General features: G+C 38.7%; 1 protein-coding gene across 1 annotated transcript; it reads left to right on the top strand.

Moving 5' to 3' along the window:
* The first annotated feature begins 298 nt into the window (after positions 1 to 298).
* Positions 299 to 5,573, top strand: LOC111962236 (zinc finger protein 658B-like). Its single transcript, XM_023985169.3, has 2 exons — positions 299 to 557; positions 2,765 to 5,573. The coding sequence occupies exons 1-2, from the start codon at positions 323 to 325 to the stop codon at positions 4,027 to 4,029; spliced, it is 1,500 nt and encodes a 499-aa protein (XP_023840937.2). The 5' UTR covers positions 299 to 322; the 3' UTR covers positions 4,030 to 5,573.
* Positions 5,574 to 17,016: the final 11,443 nt, after the last annotated feature.

Genomic DNA, 17,016 nt, shown 5'->3' with positions numbered 1-17,016 from the left:
TCTATTGAAATGAGATGGACAGGAGCTCACTGGAGCTGAGAACCGGAACCTCAAATGTCTACTGTTTGAGCTCATGTTCTTCTTTATAGAATATTACCTCAACAGTGTTGTGGAGCTCCTGCATCTAAATATAAACAGTACCGCCACCCAAAATGAGTATCAACAACTATTTCAGTCCAAGTCAAGCTCTGAATGAGATAATTGAACAAGAAAAAATATTATATATTTTAATAGAGAATAAAGAATGTGCCAGAAATGTCAACACAATAACTTTTTGTGTCTGTTTCTCATTGTTACTAAAGGACGACAAGAATTAAGTCTGATGCCTTGGCCGGTAACATCAACAGTGAGGACAAACCCAGCCTGCATCTCTCATTCCACACTATGTCCAAACCTACATTCACAGGGTCCTGATTGTGACAGTGGAGCTCAGTTTGCACTGCAGGATTCAGAAATGGCATCAGTGAAGCTGGAAGACTGCAGTCAAACACTGGAGCTGAATGTCATCATAAAAGATGAAGAAGAGGAGGAGAAGATTGGGAAATCTGTTAATGATGGTAAGAGCAGGTTCTATCTAACTAAGTTTAGGTTCTATCTAACTAAGTTTGTTGTTCGTTCCAACTTCCCACTGTGAATGAAAATTTGCAGTAGAACTGTTTCATGATGAACTGTTTCAATGACAAGGTAGATGTTATTTCATGCTACTCAGACTTCCATGGATGACACCAGTATTGCCAGCATTTGTTTTATTCACTGGGTTATCTGGAGTGATCAGAGAGTAGACTAAAGAAGTGAAGTAGACAGTTTTTATTTAACATTTATTTATCTAGGCAAGTCAGTTAACTTCTCTTGGGTAGGGGGCAGCATTCGGAATTTTGGATGAAAAGCATGCCCAAATTAAACTGCCAGCTACTCATCCCCAGAAGATAAGATATGCATATTATTAGTAGATTTAGATAGAAAACACTCTGAAGTTTCTATAACTGTTGAGTCTGTGAGTATAACAGAACTTATTTAGCAGGCGAAACCCAAGGAACACCATTCGATTTTTTTTATTTTTTAGGTCACTCTCTTTTCATGAGATTTCATTGGGAAACCAGATTTCTAAGGGACCGTTTGCAGTTCCTACCGCTTCCACTGGATGTCAACAGTCTTAGAAATTGGTTGAGGTATTCCTTTGTGTAATGAAGAGTACGGCCATCTTGACGGAGGTCACTCAAAGTGTCCTGTTTGTTAGAAGCGCATGACCAGAAAGCTAGCTACTGTTGGTTTTAATCCTGTATTGAACACAGATCATCCCGTCTTCAATTTGATCGATTATTTACGTAAAAAAATACCTCAAGTTGTATTACAAAAGTAAGTTGACATTTTTGGGCAAAGTTTACAGGTAACCTTTGAGATATTTTGTAGTCACGTTTCACATTTGGAACCAGTGTTTTTCTGGATCAAACGCGCCAAAAAAATTGACATTTTGGATATATATCGACGGAATTAATCGAACAAAAGGACCATTTGTGATGTTTATGGGACATATTGGAGTGCAACAACAGAAGCTCGTCAAAGGTAAGGCATGAATTATATTTTTATTTCTGCGTTTTGTGTCGCGCCTGAGGGTTGAAATATGCTTCTCTCTCTTTGTTTACAATGGTGCTATCCTCAGATAATAGAATCGTTTGCTTTCGCCGAAAAGCCTATTTGAATTCTGACATGTTGGCTGGATTCACAACAAGTGTAATTTTAATTTGGTATCTTTCATGTGTGATTTAATGAAAGTTTCTTTTTTATAGTAATTAATTTTGAATTTGGCGCTCTGCATTTTCTCTGTCTTTTGCCAAGTGAGACAGTAGCGTTCCGCCTAAACTCAGATTTTTGGATATAAATTGAACTTTACCGAACAAAACATACATGTATTGTGTAACATGAAGTCCTATGCGTGTCATCTGATGAAGATCATCAAAGATTAGTGATATATTTATCTCTATTTCTGCTTTTTCTTAGCCATTTTTCCAGCCAAAGAGGAATGTCTTTTTCTGTGACTTGGCTCTAACCTAACATAATCGTTCGGTGTGCTTTCGTCGTAAAACCTTTTGAAATCGGACACTTTGGCTGGTTTACAACAAGTGTATCTTTAAATGGTGTAAAATACTTGTATGTTTGAGGAATTTAAATTATGGGATTTCTGTTGTTGTGATTTTGGCGCCCTGCAGTTTCACTGGCTGTTGATGCGGTGGGACGCTACCGTCCACATACCCTAGTGAGGTTAATGACAAATTATTGTTTACATTGACGGCCTACCTCCCGGCCAAACCCGGACGACGCTGGGTCAATTGTGCGCCACCCTATGGGACTCTTAATCACGGCCGGATGTGATACAGMCTGGTTACTAACCCTTGTGATGATGAGGGGAGGATGATATGGCTCATAATTTTCATGACTTTTACCCACTTTTTAGAATAGTTTTATTCCCCTGTATTGTACAGCCTACTGATATATATACGTATGTCAACCGGTACAGCCAGAAGAGGACTGGCCACCCCTTTGAGCCTGGTTCCTCTCTACGTTTCTTCCTTGGTTCCTGCTTGCTGGGGAGTTTTTCGTGGCCACTTTGCTTCTACATCTGCATTGCTTGCTCTTTGGGGATTGAGGCTGGGTTTCTGTAAAGCACTTTGTGACAACTTCTGATGTATTAAGGGCTACATAAAATACATGTGATTGACATGTATATCACACCAACTGACTGGTTCTTCTGATGTTGTTCACACAGGAGACCGTGTTGAGACATTCTCTTCATCGAGAGAGCAACAGCAGGAAGATCACAGAGCGAAGAGGTCTCACCACTGCCCACATTGTCAGAAGATTTTCCCATTTCTATCAAAGCTAAAAATACACCTAAAAATACACACAGGAGAGAATCGGTATTCCTGTACTGACGGTGGGAAGAATTTCACAACATCCAAGGCTTTGACAGTTAATCAGAGAGTGCACACAGGAGAGAAGCTTTACTCCTGCTCTGACTGTGTAAAATGCTTCACAACATCAACTTGGCTAAAAGTTCATCAGAGAACACACACAGGAGAGAAGCCTTACTCCTGYTCTGATTGTATAAAATGCTTCACAACATCAGCTAAGCTAAAAGTTCATCAGAGAACACACACAGGAGAGAAGCCTTACTTCTGCTCTGCCTGTGCGGCGAGTTTCTCTATAATGTGCAACTTAAAACGACATGAACGTATACACACAGAGAAGATTTACTCCTGCTCTGACTGTGCGGCGAGTTTCTCTCTACTGTGCAAATTAAAACGACATGAACGTATACACAAAGGAGAGAAGCCTTACTCCTGCTCTGACTGTGGAAAGAGTTTTTCTCGAAGGGGCCACTTAAAAACACACGAACAAAAACATACAGGAGAGAAGCCTTACTCCTGCTCTGACTGTGGAAAGAGTTTCTCTCTACTGGGCCACTTAAAAATTCACCAATATATACATACGGGAGAGAAGCCTTACTCCTGCTCYGACTGTGGAAAGAGTTTCTCTCGACTGGGCCACTTAAAAACACAYGAACAAAAACATACAGGAGMGAAGCCTTACTCCTGCTCTGAYTGTGTAAAATGCTTCGCAACATCAACTGAGTTAAAAGTTCATCAAAGAACACACACAGGAGAGAAGCCGTACTCCTGYTCTGACTGTGTAAAATGTTTCCCAACATCAACYAGGCTAAAATTTCATCAGAGAACACACACAGGAGAGAAGCCTTACATCTGCTCTGACTGTGCAGCGAGTTTCTCTCTACTGTGCAACTTAAAGCGACATGAAAGTATACACACAGGAGAGAAGCCTTACACCTGCTCTGACTGTGCGGCGAGTTTCTCTCTACTGTGCAACTTAAAACGCCATGAACGTATACACACAGGAGAGAAGCCTTATCACTGCACTGACTGTGAGAAGAGATTCTACAGATTGGGCCATTTAAAAAGACACCAATGTATACATAAAGGAGAGAAGCCTCATCAGTTGTCTCAGACCAGCTGAGATTAGACACTCCACTGAATTATCATGTCTTTAAATAATTGGTAACGATGAATTGGATCAAATGAAGACAGCTTAGAACACTCTATTGTAAACCTATAGTTTCTCACTGTGAGAGAACTGTGCAGAGGAAAGGGAGTGTTATAGAATGTTAGCATCTCTTTACTTTACTGATCAGTGTGCACCTGGTCAGTTTTGGTTAGTTTTGTTAGCTTCTACTGTAAACATATTAAGATGACCTTGGATTTGCTCTTAGGGTTGAATATCCTCTGTGAGACTTCTCACAATGGAGTTTGATGGCTGACTGGGTGGTACTGCTTCCCTCTGCAGTTCTCTGTGGGAATGAGCTAGTAGACACAACATACACTGAGTGTACAAAACATTAACGACATCTGCTCTTTTCATGACTTAAACTGACCAGGTGAATCCAGGTGAAAAGCTATGATCCTTAATAATGTAGTTTTTGTGTATTTATTATGGATTCCCATTTGCTTTCAGTAGAAAACAAGAAACTGCAGTTAAGGACTGAAAAGCCTGGACAATGGAAAATGTTAAAAACATTGCCTGGTCTGATGAATCCCGGTTCCTGTGGTTTCATGCTGATGGGAGGACTATGGGGCGTGGGGTGTATTTTCAGGGCACACATTGGACCCCTTCATTAAAAGTTCAACAATGTTTGAATGCTACATAATATCTAAATAATAATTGCCAATCAGGTGCATCCCTTCATGGCAGCAGTGTATCCTTCTGCAAATAGATTTCTTCAACAGGATTATGCCACAAGGCTTGTCCAGGAATGGTTCCAAGAACATGACAGTGAATTCAGCTYACTGCAGTGGCCTGCCRAGTCACCAGATCTCAATCCAATTGTGCATCTGTGGGAGGAGATGGAACAAGCTATTCGGAGTAGAGATCCACTTCCAGCCAACTTGCCACAGTTGTGGGAAGCATTGGAGTCAACATGGGCCAGCATCCCTGTGGAACACACAACACCTTGGACAGTCCATGCCCCAATGAATTGAGGCTGTTCTGAGGACAAAGGGGGGTGCAACTCAATATCAGAAAGGTGTTCCTAATGTTTTGTACACTCAGTGTATATCAGATAAAGATGGTGTGACCAGTTTTCAGCATTAGTTTATTGTAAATTACTAAACAACTTTTGTTTAATGATTAACAGGCTATGAATCATCTAATTGTGTTTATTCAATTGTATTTGAATACTAGCTTTATTATTTTAGTCATTGATGATGAATGTATTTGAATAACTGTGTTGAAGTTAATTGATCTGGCGGCAGGTAGCCTAGCRGTTAAGAGTGTTGGGCCAGTAACTGAAAGGTTGCTGGTTTGAATCCCGAGCCGACTAGGTGAAAATCTGYCATTGTGCCCTTGAGCAAGGCAATTAACCCTTATTTGTCCTGTAAGTCTCTCTGGAYAAGAGCATCTGCTAAATGACAAAAATGTAATGAAAAATGTTTGTACATGAATTTATGCTGGGCAACTGCTTTTTTTTCTCTTGTGTATAATCAAATAAACTGTTTGAAGTGAAATACTGTATATACAATACACAACATTATCACTTAGTTTACCCTGGTCAGAGGTACAGGACCATAGTAAACTAGACTATGTAGCTGCTGTTGTTAGTAGCCTACAGTTTCCATGTAATACAGCATGTCAGATCGCTAATGATTAGGTGTATAGGCTGCTACATTTCTGCAAGAGTTTTAGCTGGTGTCTATCAGGAGTGATGTATTATCAGGCTACCAGAGGGAAGTGGAGAGCGCGCCTTGAGCTTTGTGGGTTGTGCCCGGCCCGCCCGACATGGTCAAGAGAGGCAAAGAACCTGCAGCAGCACTCTGATGTGAAGAACAGCCCTTAAAAAAATGTAGGATTGTAGTACAATGAAAAAAATATAGCATGGTATTTTCATGGAATGGCAGTGACCTAAAAACAATATATGTTTTCATTGTACTAGAGGCCTAGGAACAAAGAAGAAACTGACAGACGTGTCATAATAGTCTGGAACTAAAGCTGCACTGGGAGACACATTTGAAATGGAATACATTGAATACATGCAGCAGGGTGGAACAATCACAGTAAAACATTATTTAAATGTATTGTTGGAAGGGCTGTGGTTTCCATTCATGTAAAACAATAAATATATACATCAGATGGTATTGGGGAGCTATTTCATAGGGTTTTCACAGGTACATTATTTACCCATTTCAATCTTATACCAACCAACCCTATGGTTGGTGTGACTGTTATGGTCAGAGCAGACCATCTGATATGCCCTTAAATATTGTGATATGCAACCTGGAATTAAAATGTAAAAGGACCAGTGCTTCTACAGTGAAACACATCTCACATCTGTGCTGTTTGAGAGAGATGTTGTTTGACTACATTGTATCATTGTTTCCTCTTCTGAGTGCACTGATGGGGAACAACATTTCAATTCACATAGACAATGACTATTTCAAATTTAACCCTATATCCACACGTTTGAAATATCCTATTATCAAATAGCCTATAGCTTCCCAATTCATAGTCCTGCAGGCTATGGCTACACTACACATTTAACACGCGGTTAGTGGGCTAATCAATTCAATGACCATAACATAATGTCGGATCTGATTACAGTGGTAAAATCACCAATGTCTTTATTAATACGTAGGGATGCATGATATATCGTGAACATGTCGGATGTCTAGTTTACCTCCCGATGTCCAAAACCGATGTCAAAGTTGACGTGCATACCTTATATAACGAAGGTACATGATGACGCCACGTAAAATGTTGCGCTATACGTGCAACACAGCATTCCTAAACTGGCCCACAATGTCTGCCAGTCAACAAGTAAACATTTCAGCAAGACAACTCAAAGGTGAAATCCATTAAATCCAAGATAATGGAATTCATTGCCCTTGACAATGAACCATTCTCTGTCTTGGGTTATGTTGGCTTTCGCTGACTGGTCGAGCACAAGTTAACGGGTACCAAGTGCGCTATTTTTCCGATATTGCCCTACCGGAGTTACACAGTAATAGCGTCACTGCTATTAGCTTCACGACATACACACTATTTAACGCCGTTTGAGTCTTTGCGTGTCAAAAATGATACAGTAGCACTGTCAAAGCTGTACAAAAATGTCAGCAAACACCGACCACGAACGATGTGTTTACAATACCGCGTTGGTAATAAAGCATTATTCGTTCGACCGCAACTTCTGGGGTAGCTAGCTTTAGCTTGGTAACCTAACTAGCACCAATACAACCAGCCTGATCACAATGACCAGTAAAAACTGCAGTCATTTTCATTATTCTTCGCAATGATTTYGGAATCCTTGTAAGTATTAGCTAGGTTGCCACTTGTTGTTCGCCTATTGAAATTGAACGTTTATAAGCAGCCAGYTAGCTTCATTAAGCTAGTGAGACTTGACTGGACCGGGTTATGTGTTGTAAAACTAGCCGTAATAAGGATTAGGCACAATAGTGGAATTTGCGGTTTGCCTTCAAAATAAAAGTATGTCATTGAAAGTGATSCAAGTTAATAAAAATAGTAGMATTATTCCATACTTTTATTYTGAAGGCTAACTGAAAAGTCCACTATTGTTGCTAATCCTTATTGTGGCTAGCTTCACATAGATGGGTCCGACCACCATTAATCAAATAAGAACTGTCTTATAAATTAGGGTTAATTTAGATGATGACACCTAGCTAAATAGTTACCTAGCTAACTATAGCTACTGTATCTTTTTTGACACGCAAAGACCCATAGAAGTCCTGGTTGAGAAATAAGTGACTGAACAAATGAACGAAACAGCACAGCAAGTAAGTTAAATATATGGGTTTTGATTATGTTTTTAATGGTAATGAGAACATACGTAAATGGCAACAAAATAACTTTTTGGTAGGTGTGGTGTGTGTAACCTTTATTTAACTAGGCAAGTCAGTTAAGAACAAATTCTTATTTAAAATGACGGCCCGGACGACGCTGGGCCAATTATGTGCTGCCCTATGGCACTCCCAATCACGGCCGGATGTGATGCAGCCTGGATTCGAACCAGGGACTGTAGTGACACCTCTTGCACTGAGATGCAGTGCCTTAGACCGCTGCGTCCATGTGTGTGTGTTAACTAATTAACTGTACTAGAATGCTWAAAACGCTGCAATTTTTTAAAAATATCGGTTATCCGGTATCGGGTTTTTTTGGCAAGGAAAATATATATATATATATCGGTTTGGGCAAAAATGTCATATCGGTGCATCACTATTAATAGGCCTACCTGTTCTATTAAATATATGGTTGTTTTGAAATATTTTGGAAAATGAAACCTGTTGAAAGTGCTTTTTATCGGAATATCTTCTTCACTCTATCTGGAAAGAAGATCTAATAGTGGCTGAGATCAAACTATTTAAGAATATAATTTTTTTTATCGGTTTCTCCAAATACCTATAGGGAAATGTCATTACCACYAYGTCATAAAATTAGCTATTTTAGTTGAAAAGGAAATTACAGAAATTGTGCCGAGAGTGTTTTATATAACATTTCACATTAAAAAACTATTTTGTTTTACTATTTGGAAGTTTTCTTAATTATATGTATTCATCATTGTCATGTYTAAATGTCCAAATATGCCTTGATTAAACTCAGAAACATGTATTTACCAYATCAAAATCGTAATATGTTACATTACTTTAGAAATTATCTTAAGAACAAGTATWAAAGGTTCACATATGGGAATAATAATTTATATCAGTTTTGCCMCAAAAATATGTACCGTGATGGTAATGACTTGGCGTTGTGGTATTGACAGAGTGTGGTGGAAATGACATTTCATATTAAACAACTGATGAAAAATACCATTAAACATTTTAATGTCACAGTAGTACATGTTTAATTTGATTGAAGATATAGAACAGACCAATTTATCCCAAAGGTGTTCAATGGGGTTGAGATCAAGGCTCTKTGCGGGCCAGTCAAGTTCTTCCACACCAATCTCAACTAACCATTTCTGGAAAGAGGAAAGGRCCTTCTACAAAACTTGTCACAAAGTTGGAAGAACAGAATCATCTACAATGTCATTGTATGCTGTAGTGTTACGATTTCCCTTCACTGGARCTAAGGGGCCTAGCCCAAACCATGAACAACAGCCCCAGACCATTATTTCTCCTCCACCAAAATGTACAGTTGGCACTGCATTGGGGCAGTCAGCGTTCTCTGGCATCCTCCAAACCCAGATTTGTCCGTCGGGCTGTAGATGGTGAACCCATGATTCATCATTCCAGAGAACGCATTTCCACTGCTCCACAGTCCAATGGCTAGCTTTACACCACTCCAGCCGACGATTGGCAATTGTGCATGATGATGCCAAGAGTGTGCAAAGCTGTCATCAAGGCAAAGTGTGGCTACTTTGAAGAATGTAAAATATAAAGAAATGTTTGATTTTAACACTGTTTGGGTTACTACATGATTCCACATGTGTTATTTCATCGTGTTGGTGTCTTAACTATTATTCTACAATGTAGAAAATAGTACAACTAAAGTAAAACCCTTGAATGTGTAGGTGTGTCCAAACTTTTGACTGGTACTGTATGTGTATAAAACAATATAATTCAGCACACAATAACAAAATAAACATATTTAATAAAAGCAATCACATTCAACTACATAGAGGTCCTCAATCAATAATGTAAACTGCCTGAGTGGCAGCAGCACATCTAGCTGCAGTGAACTCTGCAGATTGTTCCACAAATTGGGGGCAAGAAAACAAAACGCAGATTTTCYCAAATATGTGGAGACTGAAGGGATCGCTAGTGTTATCCATTCTTGAGAACGGGTTTGGTAACTTATGATTCTTAACATAATTAAGTTACATTTGAARGGAGTTTCTGTAAAATTGCTTTGTAAATAAATGAGAATGCAGCTCTCTTCTTAAAGACAGAGAGATCCATCATACATTTTTATACAGACTACAATGATGAGTCCTAAAATTGTCCTTTGTGATAAAATGTATTGCGTAATGGTWGACTAGGTGTCAACGCAAATGRTACAGGTGGCAATTTCATTAATTGTTCAGCAAACTTATGGCTKGGGGGWAGAAGCTGTTAAGGAGCCTTTTGRATCTAGACTTGGCGCTCCGGTACCGCTTGCCGTGCGGTAGCATCGAGACATTTACAAATAGTACATAGTGCTGCCTAAAACAAACTGCAACCATGTACTATCTGTTTTTGTCATTTATGCATWTATGTGAATTTGGGAAATCTACTATAGGTTAAGTTTACTTACGTTGTGTAGCCTAATTTTATAGTGTGAATGAATGTTTTGTTGTCAATGCTTAGCTACCTGATCTATTAAAATTAGATAATTGAACAAGAAAACATATTATATTTTTTGAGAATAAAGAAAGTGCCAGAACTGTCAAGAATAACTTTTGTGTCCGTTTCTCTTTATTCTCTTTACTGGCCGACTCAGATTAAGTGAGAGACCTGTAGTGGAAAATTACATAATTAGTCATGCTATCCCGTGTTTTACTGCTTAAAGAATAGTCTCTTGTTATATGCTAGTGTTTTATCTAATCTGATACAAACTTCTTTGGGTGACTTTGYCACAACACTGGGCGTATAGCTATGATCAGTCAGGTGAGTCCGCAGCATGTGACATCCCTTGGGTTTACTATCTTTCTTAATTTCATCAGTCACATTATTATGTAGTTTACGGTAGTCCCCCAGTCATGTGGTGTTTGTTTACAAGAACACAACGAGAAGAGACCGGAGCCTTGTGAGTCAGTTGCTGTTGTGCAGCATGCGCCATATAATTACAGTATGGAATTCACAACTAAATGTTTGCCAGCTAGATGTCTTATAACTATTGTGTTAACCATCTACAATGTGCTAAATGCTCTGCAGTTGTGCATTTGCTTTGCTAATTTAGTAGCTAGTTAGCTAAGTGGTTATCTTCTTCCAAAATCAAACATTCGTTAGGTAACAGCAGATAATCCCCTCCTGGATAATATTCGTTTTGTTCGTGCAACAAACTGTAAGTAGCGTTTTTGAGTTACCTGTATAGTTTAGGTCAGAAACTGTACAAATTGTTCGCAATGCGTTCATTAGCATTTGCTAGTGCTCTCTTTGAGGATTCATTAGTACTTGTTAGCATTCTGCTAACTGACGTTTTTTGGGGATTGAATATTTGTACTTTTTGTATAAATACCTGTAGTCAACTTGTGCACCGGGTAATAGATAAAATACATCGCTTTCATAATTTCGCCTGTTAGGTATTTTTCATAATGAAGAGTTTTCATTATGAAGCTTACGGGTACTAGTTTCCCAAAACAACGGTTTGAACTAGTCACGTGTGTTTGTTTACAATTAAGCACAATTACCAAAATGGCTGCTTCGTGAGGTGAGTCTCCTGCACCTCAATTTAAGTGAGGTGACCAACTTGTATGAAATTCACTACTAATGTTTGGACGAGTACTGGCCACCCCTGTAATCTAGCTCCTCTCTAGGTTTCTTCCTAGCTTCCTGCCTTCTACGGAGTTTTTCCTAGCCACTGTCCTTTCTACATTTGCACTGATTGCTCTTTGGGGTTTTAGTCTGGGTTTCTATAAAGCACTTTGTGGCAACTGCTGATGTTAAAATGTTTAACATTTGCAACATTGTTTCAATATTGAAATTCGATATTTATTTATTTATTTTACCGTTATTTTACCAGGTAAGTTGACTGAGAACACGTTCTCATTTGCAGCAACGACCTGGGGAATAGTTACAGGGGAGAGGAGGGGGATGAATGAGCCAATTGTAAACTGGGGATTATTAGGCGACCGTGATGGTTGAGGGCCAGATTGGGAATTTAGCCAGGACACCGGGGTTAACACCCCTACTCTTACGATAAGTGCCATGGGATCTTTAATGACCTCAGAGAGTCAGGACACCCGTTAACGTCCATCCGAAAGACGGCACCCTACACAGAGCAGTGTCCCAATCACTGCCCTGGGGCTTTGGGATCTTTGTTTAGACCAGAGGAAAGAGTGCTCCTACTGGCCCTCCAACACCACTTCCAGCAGCACCTGGTCTCCCATCCAGGGACTGACCAGGACCAACCCTGCTTAGCTTATGCACTATCCTATTGATTATTAACGTGTAAGGAGAGTCTGACATCTTGTCTCAGCCAGTCAAAATCTTTATCGATATATACAAAGAAATGTCCATTTAAAAACAGGTAAATGAAATTAAAAGCAGTTACTTTGTGTTATTCTAGCTGCATGGTTTGATGTGACTGTTAATTGTAGTTGGCTAGCTAGCAAGCAAGGGGTAATAGTGTTGCATGGCAACGGAACATTTAGAACTGATGGATTCTATTAAAATGTAACATGTTTCAAGTTAAACTGTAGTTAGTGTGTATCCTGTTTAGTGAATGACTACTGTGAGTATTAATGGAGTTTAGGACATGAAATGTATTAATGGAGTTTAGGACATGAAACTGTGTGGATGCTCATTTAGAAATGTTGACCCAATCAGAGAAGAGGAAATTGCCTAGGATCCAGAGGCAGGGTCAGGCCCAGAACAGAAGATGGACGGGTTGTGATTCTGACATCTGGCTAAACAAAGAGAGGACCATGGACATTCCACAGGGGAAAAGAGGGCAACTCATTGGGGCCATAAAATGTATAGCTGGGGAGGTGACGCCTATAAGGGAAGAGTATAAAATGTGTTGTGAGCTTTCTAAATGCATGCACTCGGCTGACTGTATCCTTGGTATTAAACACTCTCTTAATCTTCTCTTGAGCTTTTGATCTCAATTCCTTATTGCAAAGAGGTTGCAATTGCATTTTTATTTTTAACACTATCAAAGCTAAAAATACACCTAAAAATACACACAGGAGAGAGTCTTTATCCCTGCTCTGACTGTGGGAAGAGCTGCAAAATGTCAAGGGATCTGACAGTTCATAATTCAACACTGGAGAGAAGCCCTACTCCTGTTCTGACTGTGGGAGAGTTTCTCTCAGCAGAGCAACTTAAAAGGACACCGACATATATAAATGTGAGAATCCTCATCTGTTCTCTGACTAGCTAAGATTAAAATCATTCCATCATTTAATTCTCAATAAATCGTAGCACAATTTACTGTAATCCTATTCTTTCTCACTGTGAGAGAACTGTTCAGAGGAAAGGGAGTGTTATAGAATGTTAGCCTCTCTTTACTTTACTGATCACCTATTCACCTGGTCAGTTTTGGTGTGTTTTGTTAGTTTCTACTGTAAAGATATTAAGATGACCTTGGATTTGCCCTTAGGGTTGAATATCCTCTGTGAGACGTCTCACAATGTAGTCTGATGGTTGACTGGGTGGTACTGCTTCCCTCTGCAGTTTCCTGTGGTAATGAGCTGGCAGGCACTACATGTATCAGATAGAGATGGTGTGATGATCAGTTTTCACCATTAGTTTGGGGGGAGACAATTTTTACTACAGCCTGTACATCAATAAAAAAAAATGTTTATTACATTTTATTTTAAAACTAGATGAGTTATTTTAGTCATTGATGATGAATATGTTTGGACAGCTCCATTGAAGCCAGCTTAATTGATCTTCCAATGAAAAATAAAGTTTGTACATGAATTTGTACTGGTCAAACTCTAATTCTCTTGTGTAATGAATTACAAAAAAAAACAAATTTKAAGTGAAATATTTAGTGCTTATCTTAAGCTGAACAAGACAGGAAGTTGAAATGAGCATCACAAAGCTAAATCTGACCTATTCTCTAACATGTTTTGTCAGCATAAGCAGCTGTGAGACCTTTAATTTAACTTTAATTTAATTAGGCAAGTCAGTTAAGACTCATTACGTCCAGCTGTTTTTATCCACACAAGATGGTTAAATGGAAATCTATTTTCTATTTCAACTTTTTCAAAATGGTGACAAAAAATATCTCTATTGGAAACATAGCTAATTTCACAAGATTGGAAAGTACTACAGCAGAGTACAGGGAAAAAAAGTAAAGTTTAAATCAGTACAGTATAGTACAACAGTACAGAGCATAGTACAGTATAAAGTATTGAATTTTACTTTACTCTAATGTACTCCTTTAGGGCTGGGCGATATGGACAAAAAAATCATACAGCTTTATCTTGAGTTTTTAAACTTCTAGGCGATTCACCATATATATCTCAATGTAGTTTTTCTCTAAATAAGCGATGTAAAATGAAAGGTTGAATACACTGCATTTCAAACAGTCAGCAATAATCTAATGAATCCAGGGTTTGTGAAGTTATACCTAAGCTAAATATAAGCCATCCACAACCATAACACCCACTAATAATTTATTATTTTATCAAAATAGTTTAACCTGCTTTTTTGTTGTTGCAATAATCACTGATCTGGCTTTCAATTCTGTCTATGAAAATGACCCTTTGTTAAACTTTGACTAACTTATTGTAGCAGGCATTATTAGCCTATAGAAAATGAACACAGGTCTGTCTCATCAACAATCTCAAGGCAACGTGCTAGTGATTAGCCAGCTAATCTTTATATTTCAAGTTTAGCCAAATTGGATCCATTTGTTAGATAACAAGGTAGAACAGTTGAATTGTTATGAACACACCATTCTGTCTCCAACTGTTTGAAAAGCTTGTTAGCCTGTCCGCTTTATTCAGATGTTAAAATCAAGTGGCCTACCTTATTTCTCAAAATGAGAACGAGTTGCCAATACTTTATATAATTGTGTTTTATGCTTATTGCMCATTTATAAAACAGACTAGAGCGCTATTATAATAGTATTTGTCTAAAATACTGCTAGCAGTACTAATACTAGCATTCATGAATTCATGAAATCTACTGTAGGTTATGTGCACTTACGTTGTGTACTTTAAGGTGTGCACTTTTTCTAATGGGAAATAATACTTGGTTTGTTGTCAATGTTTAGCGACCTGATCTAATATAGTTTTTGAGAATAAAGTGCCATAACTGTCAAAACTAACTTYTGTGTCCGTTTGTCTTTATTACTACAGRCCGACTCAGATTAAGTCTGAGGCCGGTAACATCAACAGTGAGGACAAACCCAGCCTGCCTCTCTCCTTCCACACTGAGTCCAAATCNACAGTCACTGGGTCCTGATTGTGACAGTGGAGCCCAGTTTGCACTGCAGGATCCAGAGATGGCATCAGTGAAGCTGGAAGACTGCAGTCAAACACTGGAGCTGAATGTCATCATTAAAGATGAAGAAGAGGAGGAGAAGATTGGGAAATCTGTTATTCATGGTAAGAGCAGGTTCTATCTATCTGTAAATTAGACCTCCTTAAGTTATGACCCAGTCTATTGATAGGTTGAATTCTGTAATTCTGACAACACATCCCTGAACAACTGGGCTGTCTGGAGTGATCAGAGAGGAGACGAAAGAAGTGAAGTAGACAAACTGCCAGTGTTTTGAAGTTCTATGAAATGAGTCTGTATAGTTATTAAACCTTGTAATAGTGAGAGAAGGATGAAAATACTAATAATTTTCATTCTTTTTGCCTTTGACTGTTGAAAAGCTTTTAGGACTGAGACCCCTTTTAGTCAACTGGTAGATTGTTTGGTCGATAGATAGGCTGTTGGTCAACCAAGCTATTTTTAGTCAAGCAGTGGCAAATATATATACAGTATATATAAAAAATGTATGGCACACAAGCCATCTGTCTGATTCACAGCTGTCTGAGTGGACAAATCCATTGTCTGTCTACTATCACCAGTAGTACATTTAGCCTACCGTTAATTCCCATCATTTCTAATCTACAATGTTTGTTTGGTTACGGTAATGCATTCAATATATTATTATTACAGTCTTACCATTGTCATTGTAGGAGTGGACACATTCTTTGCAGAGCACACAACCTAGGCTACACTTGTGAGAAAGGTTTTGGTGTATTTCATTCCATTTACGAGTTGTCAATTTATTCATTGTGTTTTGTTTAGAGTGCTCCTGTCATTGTTGAGTAAGGACACACACCTGATTACTCATTGAAGTAGTCCTATAGGCTAGCTGGCCTCTGTGTAAATGAAGGCCTATAAATGTGCCCATTTGGGGATCTGATACTATTTCTGATTGTCTTCACTCACCGTCACTGTGGTGTTTCTCAAATATAAAATTGCAGCTCAAACAGCAAGTATGTGAAGTCTGTTTCTACATCCATTGAGAATGATAATAGTTCCTCACGTAGCCTATTTGAAAATTCAGCTCTCTCCCTTTTGATAACCACCAAAACTGTCATGCTCTGATCCGGTGGAAACGTCATAAAACAGGCCAACCTAATTACTTCTTATCCTTTGCGCAAAATATCCCACTGTCTGTCTGTGCTGGAGCTCGCTGTCATGGGAAACTGAGGGCCCAAAATATTTTATACAATGTTGCAAGTTTGCTAGCACAGGCCAGACCAAATTAATAGTTGATACAAGTTTCAAGTTTCTTGCAGACAGGCCATGTGTAGCCAATTTGATTCATATGAATTTATTTCATCAGGATATTTTCTACCTGCAGGCTGCGATTGTTTTTATTTGTTGGCTTTATTGTAAGCTTAGTTTTGGCAATTTATTTTAGATTATAATTTTGATTAACCACGTGACATTGATTTGAGATAAATAGACTTTATATATAAATATCTGTGCACGCGGACACTGATGTCCTGTTCAGTTTGAGAACCTGAAGATGAGGAAAACTAGAGCTACGGCTATAATTGTTTGAATGAAAACAAGGTTTCATTGCACATAGTTATTGACCTCACAATAAGCCATATTCAAGTAATTTACATAACTTACATTACTATGAAGCGGTAGACGCGGAGATGAACAACGCTACATTAGCAGCTAATTAGCATTTCATTTTTGAGGGGCATGAAGAGTTTGAATGTAAAATGTTGCAACTGTGGTGGGATCATATTCCCGAATTCCCAGAGTGCCCTGTTAGGGTGAAAGAGGTTGAGGTGTCAAGGATCAGGACTGTTCAGCAAATCTGCCATGT

The sequence above is a fragment of the Salvelinus sp. IW2-2015 genome, linkage group LG4q.1:29, assembly GCF_002910315.2.
Source record: "Salvelinus sp. IW2-2015 linkage group LG4q.1:29, ASM291031v2, whole genome shotgun sequence".
In the NCBI taxonomy this organism is placed as follows: Eukaryota; Metazoa; Chordata; class Actinopteri; order Salmoniformes; family Salmonidae; genus Salvelinus; species Salvelinus sp. IW2-2015.
Note: the sequence above shows the minus strand (reverse complement) of the source record. Positions and strands in the feature narration are given on the sequence as shown.